At 43.1% G+C, this 16126-nt stretch overlaps 1 protein-coding gene across 1 annotated transcript in view; it reads right to left on the bottom strand.

Moving 5' to 3' along the window:
• Positions 1-16126, bottom strand: part of zdhhc9 (zinc finger DHHC-type palmitoyltransferase 9) — a 31306-nt gene that overhangs the window by 5377 nt on the left and 9803 nt on the right. The window contains exons 2-6 of the mRNA XM_056439380.1: positions 13620-13780; positions 10190-10348; positions 6755-6892; positions 5997-6043; positions 5042-5146 (exon numbers count right to left, since the gene is read on the bottom strand). Of these exons, the coding sequence (XP_056295355.1) occupies positions 5042-5146; positions 5997-6043; positions 6755-6892; positions 10190-10348; positions 13620-13780 (610 nt within the window). The remainder of the gene's footprint in view (positions 1-5041; positions 5147-5996; positions 6044-6754; positions 6893-10189; positions 10349-13619; positions 13781-16126) is intronic.

Genomic DNA, 16126 nt, shown 5'->3' with positions numbered 1-16126 from the left:
TATTGTTTTGTTATATTACCATTGATGTGACAAACACCATTACCAATGTATCTATGGTAATGTCTGCAAGCTTGATTGCATGAAAAAACATGCAGGAGAAGAAAAAGTAGATTGATTTACATTTATACTGACTGACCCTCCGACGAGTCAAAGAAAACAGCTTTTATACATACACACACACATACATATATACACACACACATGTATAGGTCAGCCGTCTACTACTTAAGTACTGCATGCCTACGTGTATTGTGTGTGTGTGTGAAAAAGCTGATAGCATGTGGTATCTTATGGGAGAGACCAGAGCAGCTACAACACTCCTAGTCTTTTTTATTGGTCCTTATTCCACCATTTCTATCTTCCCCCTTTATTTACTCCCCCTCCCCCACCTTTCTGCCAAAGCGGCATCTTTGGGAGCATGGCCAGCCCCAGCAGGTATCGATGCATCTATTATTAGGCCAATCACAGATATCGAAGCGGCGGGGCTTTTCCGCCTTTCTCCTGGAGAACCATTACACTGCACTGTAGGCGCACATCGCAGCGCTTCATCGCTACTTAAATTTAAAAATGAGGCCCGCACCACAGGAAAGAAAAAGGGAATTATAAATTAATTATAATAACAAAGTACAAGTGCACTCTCTTGCTTTCGGCCGCCCAGAACCTCAAACCAACAGCAGGGCCCCGTTCCTCGTACCAGGCTAACTGAGTTAACCGGATCATTTTCAGGAGAAGAATACATAAGTCAGGCTTTTTTCGGTTCCACAAAGCAAGTTTGGCAGAATCACCATAGCAACACATCTGCTGCTCCAGCGCAGGCTAACTTAAGTTAGCTGGATAAGAATGCCACTCCCCCGGAAAGAAATAGCAGCTCCCTTCCTCAGAGATCCCATTGATGAAGCAATATCAGTTAGATTAGCGTTTCATATCGAGAGAGTTCTTCGAGATCCATTATCACGTCACGATGACATCCAAGACGAGCGCTATCGATTCTGCTGCCAAGGAATAATTTATTTACAGACCTACACAAGGCGTACATTGAACACCACACGCTGCAGCCGAGCATCGACTACCTCAGACTGTATGCAGAGCCTTGAGGTACATTGTTGTACAGTGTCTGCGATGCAGAACATCGGGAAAGCCGCTGAATGCCGGGCTGTTTGTTAAGTTTATTTGGTGCTTAAGAAATTTATGGATGTGTTCATTACATTCCCATGCCCGAGTAAATGCAATCAAAGAGGGCTTTTATGGAATTGCAGGCAATTGAGTTATTCAATATTTCACCATTTAATGAAAATGCATTCCTATCACTATTTATTAGAGAGCTAAATCATCATGCAGAGTTTCCTAATGTCATTGGCGCAGTGGACTGCATGCAGATCCCCATCAAATCGCCCAAACAAGGTGGATTTTGTCAATCGAAAAGGTTTTCACAGCATTAATGTGCAGGTACTTATGACATCTTTTTCTCTCAGATTAAATTGCTATAAAAACAATCATACGTCAGACAATAGGTTGAATTTCTGATTATGAATAATATAAACATACAGATCTGCCCATACACAGATTCACACACAAATTGAAAATGACCAAATTGCATCAGATAAAGGACTCATCTCTGTACTTGTTCTGTTAGACCTTAGTGCTGCGTTCGATACCATTGATCATGACATCCTATTGCAGAGACTCAATCAGTCGATTGGCATTTCGGGTACTGCACCAAGTTGGTTTAAATCCTATTTATCAGATCGATCTCAATTTGTAAACGATGACGCCTCGATGACCACCAACGTTAGTCACGGAGTTCCACAAAGTTCTGTGCTTGGACCAATTTTATTGACCTTATATATGCTTCCTTTGGGCAATATTATAAAAAGAAACACTACAAAAACTTTAATTGTTATGCAGATGATACTCAATTATATCCATCGATCAAACCAGAGACCAAACAACTTACTAATGTCTTAAAGACATAAAAACATGGATGACCTGCAACTTCCTGATGTTAAACTCTGACAAAACTGAAGTTATTTTACTCGGCCCTGAGCACCTCAGAGATCAATTATCTGGTGATGTGTTTTTTGTAGATGGCATTGCCCTGGCATCCAACACCACTGTAAAGACTCTCAGCGTTCTTATCAGGACTTGTCCTTTAACTCCCACGTGAAGCAAATCTCAAGGACTGCATTTTTTCATTTTTACTTCTAGACTCGATTACTGCAACTCCTTATTATCAGGCTGCTATAATACGTATCTTAGGTCCCTCCAGTTGATCCAGAATGCTGCAGCTCGTGTTCTCACTAAAACCAAGAAAAGAGATCACATTACTCTAGCATTAGCTGCTCTGCACTGGCTCCCTGTGAAAGCAAGAATCACTTTAAATTCTTCTCCTAACCTACAAAGCCTTAATTGGTGATGCACCTTCATATCTTAAGGAGCTTGTAGTACCATATTGCCCCACTAGAGAGCTGCGCTCACTAAATGCGGGGCTACTTGTAGTTCCTAGAGTCCTAAAAAGTAGGATGGGAGCCAGAGCCTTTAGTTATCAAGCTCCTCTTTTATGGAACCAGCTTCCACCTTCAGTCCGGAAGGCAGACAGTCACCTCATTTAAGAGTAGACTGAAGACTTTCCTCTTTAATAGTCTTATAGTTATAGAGCTGAATCAGGTTCACCTGGCCAAGCCCCTATATATGCTGCTATATAGGCTTAGAGGCTCAGCTGCTGGGGGACGTTTAGGATGCACTGAGCACCCATCTCCTCTTTTCTCTCTCCTTATGTATGAATTTTCATCTCTCCATTGCACATTATTAACTCTGCTTCCTCTCCTCTCATAGGGTCCATTGGACCTGGCTGGGTCTGATGCCTCCTGCCTGGCGAGCCGGCCTCCTGTCATGGCCCTGCTGATACGCCGCATCTATTGATTTGTATCAATTAGATACTCTGGGCTTGTTTTTATCTACTTATTGTGAAAGTGTTGAGATAATTATTTTGGCGAGCAAGATCTCTTTGGATGATGCAAATCATTAAACCGACTGCCAGCAAGCACATTTAAAGAAATACAATCTGGTAGATTGGGGTGACGATGAGGCACTTTAAACTAGCAGATACATTTTCCCAACACTTACGCATTTAACTGCAATATGTTTCTTGTCTAATCCTTGAAGCGGTGGCTATGTTAGCTCTTGCAATGATTATGGTCTTGAATTCCTCATATGCGTTCATGGTCATCTCCTGCTAGTCAGCGCAGAAAAAAAAAAGTGTCTCTTCCTTTGTGTTTATTTGCCATTGTGGCGTTAGAAAATCCTGGTTTCGGTGATCGCGGCTTCCCCCTTTTGAAGTAGGACGGGCACGCTGATTACTTAAGTCTGGTTCGAATAAATGGAGATAGTTTGAGCGCGGATCAGCCTTTGAAAAACCGAGATAGCCTGACTTCAATCATCAGGTTAATTAAAGATGGTTAATAGAACATTTGATCGACTTCGTTGAACCACGTACAAGGAAAAGGGCCCAGAACTGCTGCATCAAAGCCTCTGCCGTCAGATCTGAGTCAACAAAGCCTGCAAAAGTACAAACACACTGCTAACGCTAGTATACACAGACAACATAAATGACTCCCCGTGGAGTCATCCACCGTCAACACCACCACTCATCTGATGCTTTTAACTCAGCCTGTGAGAGTGTGTGGGGGGGGGGGGGGGTTAGGGTGGACTGAATTGTAATGTGATCAAGCAATCAATACTTCTCCTCCTCATTTAGCCTCACCAGAGTCTTCTAAATGTAGCTAGAGTCAGAAAGCAGCTGGTTTGTTTTGTTCTCATTTCCAGCTCAGTTCTATCATTATTTATTTTTTAAGCTCTTCTTTTATAGCAGCTTTTTCATGCATATTTTTAGATCATTAGACGACGTCAGCAGGCTGAGCAGAGGAGTCCAAGCAGAAACCAATGTGTCAGATGGCTCAGATTGAGCAGAAGAAAGGTGGTCCTGCTGTATTAGTCATATTTGGTCTCTAAAAACAGGACATGCATTTTGAAATGTCCCTCCATGTGATCATTCCTGGCTCCTGCGAAGTCTTAATACTAAATTAAAAAGGAACGACAAACAAATATGACACGTTGCGTGTTTCCGTTTGAACTGTTATATAAGACTGACTCGTTTTTCCACAAGCCGTTTTCTTTACGTTGTGTATTTGCTTTACTGAAGTTTACAATGCAACAGCTTTGCTTAACAAGCTACGGTTTACCAGCCCACTGTTCTACGATGCTGAAAGAGGCCGAGCCGTTGTCATGGAAACGGCTCTGAAGTCTTAAAGTCTAGTGTCTATACCTCGGAGATGTGCGTTTGTCTTTCCAGCCACGTGAAGCCAGGCTGCCTGAGCACAATATTTACACACATACACATTATAAAAACTGTAATTTATCTTCATTATAACTATTACAACCTCAACAATTACAATAACCCCAAACAAACTGTTGAATATGTGAGGACGAGAGATATATCAGCACTTTTTTTTTTAACTCATCTGTGACATGTTTATGGTATAAAAATAATGATCCCTCCTCAGGTTAGCAGCAAAAGTGTCTGAAGGTTTTTTAGTTCTCCCTTAAGTCACGTAACAACAAATAAATAAAAAAAGCATTTCAGTGCTTCTAGCCAGATGTTGAAAAGGTGTAATGTCTCTCTTTACAGGTTTAGTTGTTAACTACTACTTAGAAACTGTGTGTGTTGTCAGTAATTATTAAGTGTGCATGTTATTCTTTTTCTGGTCTTTTTTCTCTTTTTTTGTTGGTTCAGGTGTATTACGCAATGAGCTTTGTGGCCTGGTCAAGAGGGTTGCATGTATGGGTTTATGAATTGTTCACCAAAAGTGAGACCCAAAGAATGAGTCACAAGTTATCCTGTTGGTCCTTGCAGCTCATTTGCATAAGGACGGCGCGATACCTCAACAAATTAGATGCAAATTGCAGCACCGCGCCTCACCGGGAGATTAACATCGAAAGCAAACAGCAGACGTGACGGCATTAGTCCGGCATGAGATGCACTTACGTCCTCATTGGTGGTCTGGTTGAGGGAGATCAGGTAGGTGTGGAAGCCGGTCAGTCCCACTACCGACCACAGGGTGAAGAAACACACCAACACCTCCAACACAGTGGGCTCCAGTTAAGGAAACAGCAACAGGTGTTTTCTGCCTGACAAGTGATTCACTGATTAAACAGTGGACAGCAGGTGACGGCAGAACTGCAGACAAGTATGCAACGTGAATAAAGCCAGTGACGTTCAGTGAAAGGAACCAAAGCCTCAAAAAAGTATGTATACACATATATAATTTTTTTTTTTAAAGGGTCAAAAGATGAGCATGAGCAAAAACAAAAAACAGCTTGAATTAACTTCAGTTCATCAATAAAATGTCAAATTACAATGTGAGCATCCACACCCGTTGGTAATCTGAGTGGAAGACAATAAAGAAACAGCGCTGTCCTTTCATCGCAGGGTAGAGCTAGTGAGTACAAGTGTTCAGATTATCGTTAGAGTATGATGACAAATGATGGTTTTGTTTTCACATGACCCCGTTTAGCTGCAAAGCTTACATCGATGCTTATATTTTGTATGGTTCTTTTTTCTCTTTCAGTGTTACAAGACATGTTTTAAAGTCGTAAAACATTCAGGACTGGCTTTCACACAGAGAGGAAGACGTGGTCTACTCCATGGCTTTGGAAGTGACACCTGGTTACTAATGTCGCTACGTACCATTATCTCAACACGCTAATGGCCGCAGCTTTTGCTAGAGCAGATGATCACTTGGTTTTTGCCACTCTTTACACTTTTGCTTGATGGGCTTGCTGTGCCGGGTTAAACATGCTAAGCTTTTATTTGAGAATAACTGGGAGAGGTTGAGGGAACGGTCATAGTCAGGGAGTAACACTTGAAGGATGTTTTTTCTATTTGTGGAATTCAGCCAAACATTGCCCACACAGCGTGATCAGAGCTTTAAAGGATATGTTCCAGGGGTTTCCTTCAAGGTGTTCAAAAAGCCATCATCCACTGAACCTGTGAACAGAACAACAGAGATAAGTTAGAAAAAAAATCCAAATATCCCTTTACTTTTATACTGAAAAGACAATGACTCCAGTACTAAGATAACAAGCCCAGAGCTAATGATCCTGACTAGAAAGACACCGTTTCCTTGTCTCTCTGACTTCAGTCCGCCTGCGTTGGGTAGAACACTCCTCTCTACCTCCATCTGCCTGATGGATCGTGGAGGTCTCCATCGTGGAATATGCCTACTACCAACTATTCATACAGTCTGTCATATTCATTGAATGTATTTTAACTCTAAATCTGTCCTTCTGTACACATGACATCTATTGCACCTGTCCATCCTGGAGAGGGATCCTCCTCTGTTGCTCTCCTGAAGGTTTCTTCCCTTTTTTCCCCCTGAAGGGTTATTTGGGAGTTTTTCCTGGTCCGATGTGAGGTTTTGGGACAGGGCTGTCTATGTGTACAGATTGTAAAGCACTCTGAGACAAATTTGTAATTTGTGAAATTGGGCTATACAAATAAACAATTGAATTGAACAAGGAAGTCGTCGGTTGAAGGTGAAAGGGCAATCATGTCAAGCTGTCAGTTGCGTCATGCACCGGGAAAAGCCAGAATTAGGTCATAGTTTCATGAATTGACATATGCCCTAGAAGCTGCGCTTGTCACAGGTCCTCCTTCTGGTTGTTTGACATTCTTTTATCGAACCATCTAGATACTCACGCATCACCACATGGACGATGTCGAAGGTGAAGATATAGATGGTGAGCAGGGAGAGCGACAGGGTGAACATGTAGAAGTATCGGTAGTTCCTCTTGCCCACACAGTTGCCCACCCACGGACAGTGGTGATCAAAGCGGTCTGTGAAAATTTGAAAAAAGGTCACCACATAAAATATCTCTGATTGTACCACACAAGTTTCTTAGAAAACAGACTTTTGGAAATCGGTGTTAAAAATACACCTGTATTTTAGTCAAAGAACGCTTTGTGCATCTACTTCTAAGACCTCCAGTCTAAATATAGTGATCACTTCCCCTTTGCTTCTCCTATAATTTGGGAGGAGAGTCAGATGAAAGCAGGGCCGGTCAAACTGACAGCAGGAAGTGCAGTGTGCAGTGTCTGCTGCACCCGCCCGATGTAGCAAACATCGAGGCAGAAATGCGAGACGTGAAGCAGCTCGTCGATACACCGTCAAAATAAATGGATCTTTATTTATTTTTTATCTCCAGAGTAGAGAAGATTCAGTGCCGACTCTGGACGTAAACATGAACACTTGGTAAACAGTGTATAGGAATCTTTTTATACAGTTGTTCTAAGATTGTTTTAGCCACGCCAGGAACATGGATCGATGGGGAGGGCAGCAGCTGTCAGTTGGTCGGTGCACGACTTTCATTCACACTGAAATATCTAAACTAATCAATGCCTTGCCCTGTAATAGTGTACAGACATGCATTGTCTCCAGGAGATGAATCCGACAAACTCTTGTGATACCCGACTTCAGTCAATCCATTACTTTCGTTCACCAACAAATGACTGAAAATAAATCGACCGAGTGCGGCCTCTCAAATCTGCTGCCGTGGCTGCAGACCCTTTAGCCGGGTCTCAATTAGCCTTCTTCTGCACTTACACTCATTACTATGAGTGCATACGTGCGTACACACCGACGAGTATGGCGAGATGCAGTGCACCCAGGTAGCGTGCACACTCTTCTCATCCTCAATGGTCAACATCTTAGCTACGTTGTGAAAAGGGGAGGGCGCAGCAAGCTACCGAGTGGTGCGTTTACCACCTCACGCAAACAAGTAAAATCACACTGGTGTTTATTTCATTTTAAGTTAAAAAACAAGCCGTCCAATATTTTAGCGACAATCACAACTAAATCTTGGTGCTAATGCTGCGCCCGGTTGTCTAAATTAACTCACTACCAAAGTAAGTACATATGGTACAACATGGAAGTGTACTAACAGAAGTATCCCAATTGAGACACAGCAATTGTAACTATAAATAGTTGCCCCCCCCACACACACACACCGTTTTTAGCTTGATATTCCAGATAGATAATAAGAGCGCAGCAGGACAATAATCCTCTACGTTGTTTACTCGATATGGAGGTCAAACCCATCAAATTAAAATTGAAAGCATTTTACTAGCTTTATCATGAAACCATTAAAAACAATAAAAATCTGATGTGTTCAGCAGTTCAGAGATCTGGAGCCAGTTGAGCACTTTACTCCGGAGTTATTATTTTTGTTTTGACTCCAGTGTGCTGCATAAAAAACTTAAACAAGTGTCCAAAGGCTATATGGTACATCAGACATCTGATAATGTATTAACCAGAGAAGGCTCCGGGTATAAACAAATATCATTTGTGAAGCAGTTTTTCTGTTATGATGCTGCAGGTCCTGTGTGAGACTTTAACCGCTATAAACAATGTCAGGTTGAGGAGGAAAAGATATGACTGCAGTAAAAGAGGGATTGAGGCATGCTGCTGTGATGCTTGGACTGTGTGTGCGTGTCTACAGCAGGTGGACACAGATCAACCAGTGTTCACAATGACTCAGCGCTTATTCCCTCACTGAGCCTCCACTGTCTCCTCTCGTCGATGAGTCTACACTCCCTTCAGAAGCATTCCTCAATCATCAGAAGCCAAATAACTGCTATTCTGCAGAGCTGAGAAAGGACACAGCAACACACACACAGCAACAAACTTCAAAACACCGTTAAAATTCAAAGCATAGTTCATATGTGGATTACAAACTTCCTGATGGACAGGAAGCAGCAGGTGAGGCTGGGAGAAACAATATCCAGCACCCGGTCAGTCAGCACTGGTGCACCTCAGGGATGCGTGCTCTCCCCACTGCTCTTCTCCCTCTACACCAACGACTGCACCTCAGGAGACCCATCTGTTCAACTCCTAAAATTTGCAGACGACACATCAGTCATCGGCCTCATCCGTGATGATGACGAGTCCATATAGGCGGGAAGTTGAACAGCTGGTCCTGTGGTGCGGTCGCAACAACCTAGAGCTGAACACGCTTCAGACTGTGGAGATGACAGTGGACTTCAGGAGGCGCCCCCCAGCACTGCCCCCCCTCACCATACTCAATAACACTGTGTTGGCTGTGGAATCCTTCAGGTTTCTGGGATCCACAATCTCCCGGAACCTGAAGTGAGAACCTAACGTCAACAAAATCATCAAGAAGGCCCAGCAGAGGAAGTACTTCCTGCGCCAGCTTAGGAAGTACAACCTGCCTCAGGAGCTGCTGATAATGTTTTACACCGCAGTTATAGAGTCTGTTCTGTGCACTTCAATCACTGTCTGGTTTGGATCGGCCACCAAACAGGACCAGAACAGACTCCAATGGACAGTCAGGTCTGCAGAGAAGATCATCGGTGCCAACCTGCCCACCATCCAAGACCTGTACACCTCCAGAGTCAGGAAACGGGCAGGAAAAATCACTGCAGACCCCTCCCACCCCGGACACAAACTATTTAAACTCCTCCCCTCTGGTAGACGCTACAGATCACTGTTCGCCAAAACCTCGAGACACAAAAACAGTTTCTTCCCCTTCGCCGTCTCACGACTAAACAATAACCCACTGGAGCATATATATTTATCCCTGCACTTCTCGCACTCTCCACTTCTTCTGGCACTACTTGTTTCACAGCTACTGTATATAGCCATTCCTCTTGTATATACTTTAAGTCACTTTCTAAAACTTCTTAGACCGTTGCACTGTTATTCACTGTTTGTTCTGTACTGCACTGTTTGTTCTGTATTGTATTGTGTTGAAATGTATATTTTGTGTAAGCACTGAGAGACACTTTACAGAGTCAAATTCCTTGTTCGTGCAAACTTACTTGGCCAATAAAACTGATTCTGATAAAAGACACTGAAGTTTTTGGCTCGTCTGATTTAGTTTTCAAAACCTTTGCACCCTGTCTGCTTAGTCCAACATTTATTTAGAAAGCTATGGTTCCTAAATGTTTTCATTAGTGTGACAAAAGAATGCAGAGGTAATTAAGATCGATGTGTCGGTAATAATAAGCAATATTTTCCCAAAAAAATCATCCATTTCCAAAAAAAGCTGACCGATTTCAACAAGGCGTCTTCTCACTTCGAGACGCTTCACTGGCGAATCAGAGGACGTTTCTTACCGACGCAGTTGTCACAGATGCTGCAGTGAGATGCTCGAGGTGGTCGGAAGATCTTGCAGGTGTAGCAGTACTTGAGCTTCACGATCTGGTTGTTGATCTGAACGTTGCGGATTCGAGGTGGGGGTCGCTGCCCCGCGGGGACGTTCCCATTGGCCGCTTCTGTGGAAGTACAACAACCTTCATCAGTCGGTGTTGGCCATCTGGATCACACAATCATTTATTGTAAAAGGTGTTATTGAATCACGATCCAATACAACGACAGCCCCACACACACACGTGGTCAATAACAAATAATTAGCATTATAAGCTGAGAACGTACAGGCAGTGAGAAATGTGAGATTCAGTGAAAAGGACAGGAACTAAAAATAGGACATAAATCCTGTCGGCTGAATCTCGAGGGCCTCAGGGAATGACAACATTGGCTCGACACAGTATTGATGATGGTGGATTTATGTGTAATGACTGCGGAGCGGTTAATAGTATGTATTTGCACAACACTATAAAACACAATATCCTCCTCTGTTTGGGCTTCAAATAACCTTCTCAACACTGAAGTATATTTTAAGTGAGCAGGTTTTGTTCCTGCAGCAAATCAAATGACACGTTCACTTTTCATTATTCACTATTTATGGCAATTCCGATCTTCGTGATTGTGTCGCACTACTGGAGGCGAGCTGGTGGAGAGGCTGGCTGACGACCACGGGGCCGCTGGCTGGAGTCCCAAGGGAGTAACTGTTTAGGAGAACATGTTGCATGAGGAAGGCGTGAACGTGGAGTTAATAGAAAGTAGCGACCTCATTCGACTGTCTGGAGAAACATTAAAATAAGAAATGTAGTATTTGTGGAAATGCAATGATGTAATGATCCATTATGTAAAACAAAACGGTTCCTGCATCGATAAAATCTGGGAAACAACCTCACTTACAAGCTGGAGTCAAGAGCATCCATAATACATCTACAGATGTAAAGATTGTAAAATGTGCTTTATCCAACAGCCTAAACTACTCTGCATTGTAAATCTACTGGATGTAGGATTAGTGGCTTTCAGGACAAACCAGCCGAGAATAAATTAATGAGTGAGTCATCACTCACGGGGAATGAGGCCACTCCCCCGGGTAACAAAGCTCTGTCCGCTAGTGCCATTAGATATTCCAAGAGGAAGCCTTTCCTCCTATTTGCATTCCCCCTCGGGAGTGTGGCCAACAGGCTGAGGGGACGGAGCATCGAGGCAGCGGCGGCTTCATCGCGCTGTTTTCCGTTAGCACGCAGACAGCTCCACAAACACTTTACAAAACATACTGTCGAAGAGCTACAAGTGTGGGATGGACGTTAGTAAACCAAGTGCTTCATTTAGGCCTGCTGTGTGGGAGATGAGTTAGTGGAATGTAAAACATATCCCCAAAAGGGAAGCTATAATAACTATCTTTGGGTTATTGACCAAAAACAAATCTGGTTATCTGGGAACTCGAGTTGATGACATTTAAAAGACTTGACCATCAGTAAGAGAAAAAAATCGACACATTCATCAATAAAGAAAACAATCATTAGTTGCAGCTCTGAGATGACATCCTCATATAAACTACATGCAGGAGCTGTGCAGGTCATCACAGCCAGTGAGAGCAGAGCGCCGCTGTCATCCTATGAGTCACACAATGATGAGAGAAGCGCCGGCTGCCAGCCAACCGGTCCTCACCCAGAGGACCGACTGCCTCGCTTTCCTCCTCTGTCAGGGGACTAGTCTCCACCCGGGCCCCCCCACTGGAGGGAGAGCACGAGTGATGGCTGAAGGACACTGAATCTTTAACAGAGGCAACGAGGGAACATGAACATTGAACAGCCACACAGGCAGACAGGAAGGGGGCGGGGAACTATGCAGGAAGGAGAGAGACAGTTGCAGGAATATTGCTGAATAATATTGTATTCCTCCAGATATAAAAAGATAAATTATCTGGACAGCCAGTGGACAGGAATTCACTTAACAGAACAAAGCTGTTTTTGTGGGTTTTCCAAAGGCTTTGTTGTCATTACCATACAGCGTATAGTTTTTGGGAGTAATGAGACAACAGGAACCCTCGTAATGAATGTGGACTAGACTGGGCTCTACGTTCACGGGTGAGCACTCACAATAACAAACATGAATAAACCAACAGGACTGAGGCTGTCTGCTTAACGAGCATCTACACTGAAGTATGTATGCCTCCAAAATACTTTCACTTCAGCTACTTCCACCGAACTTTGAAGTAGTTGTATACAAAAAGAACAACGTGGATGATGATGATGATGATGATGTAACAGCACATGGAACTTTAACAATCGTTCGTCCTGCTGTTGACGGGACATTTGAGTGGATGTAGATAAGGGGTTGTGCCTTGGGGCATTATCAGCACTGATTGTGCTCAGCGCACAGTTCAGGGTGAGGAGCTGGACTGCAGTCACACAGGAGACCACAGGCTCCTTCAGAGCTTTGTTACTGACGGTGCATGAATAAGGATGCTACTGGGCTTCTCTTCTATGAACAGCAACACATCGGTTTATAAACTTTCATATGTTCCATTTGATATAATGATGGAGCCATAAGTAATGTCATGGATTTAAATGTTTCCTTAAATACAAATAAACACCTGCAATAACAGGGCAGCTAGAACAACAATGACATCCCACCTTTGGCCATGATGTGGAAAACGTGTTAGCAGTTGCTTGTTTACACAACCAGCAGTTACAGAGCAATTATCGTGTTTCTGAACAATGCAAATCTAACATTCGCTGCCATTTATCTACGTTTTTTGGACTCCACCAACTCTTGAGAAAGATATGTCTGCTGCCACATGCTCCACCGTGTTCCCCAGCTAGCTGTCAGCTGTTGGGCAGCTGTCCAGTACACAGCCACACAGCGGAGACACAATGAGAACGACCCAAAACAATAAGCTCAAACTCATTAGAGATGCAGATCATAATTCTCTGTAGGTTGCAACCCCGTTAACCTTAATCTGACATGGTCATTTGATGCATTGTAATTATAATAATAGCCGCTTTAAGATGCAGCTTCTTCAAAGCACTGACACAACACAGCATGTGATCGTGCTACACAGCGAGGGTTAAATGTGATGGGGATCCTTAAAGGCCACAAACTCTCATTTTGTGAATGTTCTTTTTACCACAGGGGATGAGAGTCTACATGTACACACAGTTTTAAGTTAAACTAGTTATTGTTATTTCACATAAGTATTTGTGTTTCTTTCCCTGTGCTCTTCAGACGAGTTTGACAGAATCAGCAGGAAAAAGCTCATGTGGAATACATACAGAGATGTTTTTTCTTATTTTAATTAGACTTATTCAGTCAAGAATATTTGATCATCGAGAGGTATATTGGGGAGAAGAGAGCTTAGGTTCTTAATAAATTAAGTGCTTATAGGTACCAGGACCAACTTACCAATTTCCATCTCGATGAACGTGGCTTCCTCTGGAAGAGCCCGTGGCAGCACCCCGGGGTCACTGAAGCTGGTCCTTAACAACATGGCAATGACGAAGAGGAAGAGCAGGGCAGCAAAAAATGGGATGGAAGGAGACAGATGGACTGCCAGGTACGGACATCTGTGGAAAAGTAAGATAGACAGAAGATAAAGATCCGCTCTAAAAAGCAGGTACACGTTCTCAGAAAGGTGAAGAAGGGGAAGCAGGTGATCAGCTGTTGAACCACAGCGTCTGTACTCTGGCTTTATTATAGGAATAAAGCAGAATGTCAGGGGAAATCTTGTGTCAATATTTCCATAACTGAACAACATTTTTTTTCTGGTTCCAGCTGGTCCAATACGGGCAGTATTTTTTTGGGAATGTTGGTTGCACATTGTATTTGGGGAAATATGATTTTTTAATATTTCTGACATTTTATCGAATATATATATATATATATAATAAATTGAAGCCTTAAAATCTCACTCAAAAAAACACTCTTAATTTAACTATTGTATACTGCAGCCCCCTGACAGAAGTGGGAGCGCTGCATCGAACATACTGCGAAGTGATGCTCTGGGCAGGAGGTCGTGAACCCCGTGAGCCGCCCTTACTCTGGGCCGTGCAGAAGTCACGCCGGGGAAAAAACTACGCAATGCCACACTTCCCCTCACCGTCTGGAGGAAGAGCGGAGAAACATTAACACAACATCGAGATCAGAGCCAGCGGGGCTCCACGAGAGGCCTGCTGCTCCATAACAGATGTGAGCTGCAGTGCAAAGTGCTGCGACAGAGCAAAGACTTCTGCATGAAGGTATTAATAGTTAAACTATGCGTCCTCATCTCCCTCCCAAGTGGCCGAGATCATATATTCATAATGCAACACTAAAGTTGCACTACAGGATAGCAAGGTATTGTGCACACGTGCACGCACGCACACACACCATTGTGAACAATATTCTCAATTTTACAGACCAAAAGATGTACCGGTTTACAATGAGCATTAAAATCTGAAAAAATAATGATTCGAAAAAAAGAAAGGATTTTAAGAAGGACTTTTAAACACAAAATGTGTACACAAGGTTCAGTTGCGTGGAACAGAATATCCCATATGGATAGCAGCCAATTATCCATATCACATATCATCAACACTGCAGATACAGTTACATAAATGAGTATGACTTATAAATTATTCTGGGTGGCCAAAACTACTTGAAAGCAGCAGAACTGCATGAGGATGTTTTTCTCAGACTTTACTCATTTTGTACAATTTAAATTCCAATCTGCTGCAGTACAACAAAAAGAGGATCCAAATACTTAACTCAATTACGGCTCATCTTACATTAAAGGAGCTGCCGAGTCAACAAAATGACAAGTTGTTTCCACCTTCTTAGAAGAGAGGAGCTCTTAGTAGTCCATTTGATATACATTTTAAATGGATTATCTTTGAGCTTTGGACCCTGACAATCCACGCCATCCATAATGTCTTCATTTTCACGGCGTGGCCTTTCCTTATTTGTCATCACGTATATACACACACACACACATAAAAGAATGTGTAAAAGGGAAGGGATGTAGCAGAAGAACAAAGTCCACCCGCACCTGTTCCTATAGCTAGAAACACCCTTTCAGGTATTTCAGCATACCTGTGGCCTGATTAGAGCACACACACACACAGCCTTTTTTCACATTAATGGAAACTAGGAGCAGAAATCAAATCAAGAGAAAGGTCCACTGGACCAGGCCCGTGACGTATGTTTGGCCCATTTGTTGGAGCAGGGAGCAGCCAGAGGATTCAGACTGAGGAGGGGAAGTCTGCCGATGAACTGTAATTCCCATAATGATGACTGGTGGGTTTGGAGGCACAGTCAATCATCGCTTCCCATTAAGCTCGCCCCGTACTTGCTGGACGTAACCGTTTTCTCCGCAGGTTGACGCTGGCGTCGTGACGCGGTTTGTTCATCGGTCACCACGTAGGCAGCAGAAAAGAAAATTGTTTTAATAAATCAGGCTTTGCGACCATGTGGGGGAAATGTTTTCATCAGTGAGGCAATCAGACTTGCATGCGACTGAGACGTTCCCTCTCTGGCCGCCGCGTTGAGGCTCACACTGAAGTACATGTGGTGTAAAGTAACAAAGTACATGGACTAGTGCCACAGCTACAACATTAAAATGATACCTAATGTTAAGGGGAATCCATCAAAGTCTGGAGAAAGACTGCATTTGGGAAGCAAAAGAAAATTGTGGGGCGAGTTGTGCGAAATCTGATAAATTGCCTCAAGTGTCGTCACCTGAGTCAGCGCCAAGTTCCAATACCCAAAATACCACACCAGAGAAAGCTAGAATACAAAGTATTTAAAATGCAGCATGACAAATATACCAGGATGCCCTCCTGCATTTGTTAACATTTAGTAGTTTAAAAGCCAGCGTGCTTTTCTGGTTATTCTGACTCACAATCCTCAGCGCAGCGGGAGATAAGTCACATGGT

This window comes from Pseudoliparis swirei, chromosome 19, assembly GCF_029220125.1.
Source record: "Pseudoliparis swirei isolate HS2019 ecotype Mariana Trench chromosome 19, NWPU_hadal_v1, whole genome shotgun sequence".
Taxonomy (NCBI): domain Eukaryota; kingdom Metazoa; phylum Chordata; class Actinopteri; order Perciformes; family Liparidae; genus Pseudoliparis; species Pseudoliparis swirei.
The sequence above is the reverse complement of the archived record's forward strand: the minus strand, read 5'-3'. Positions and strand labels throughout refer to the sequence as shown.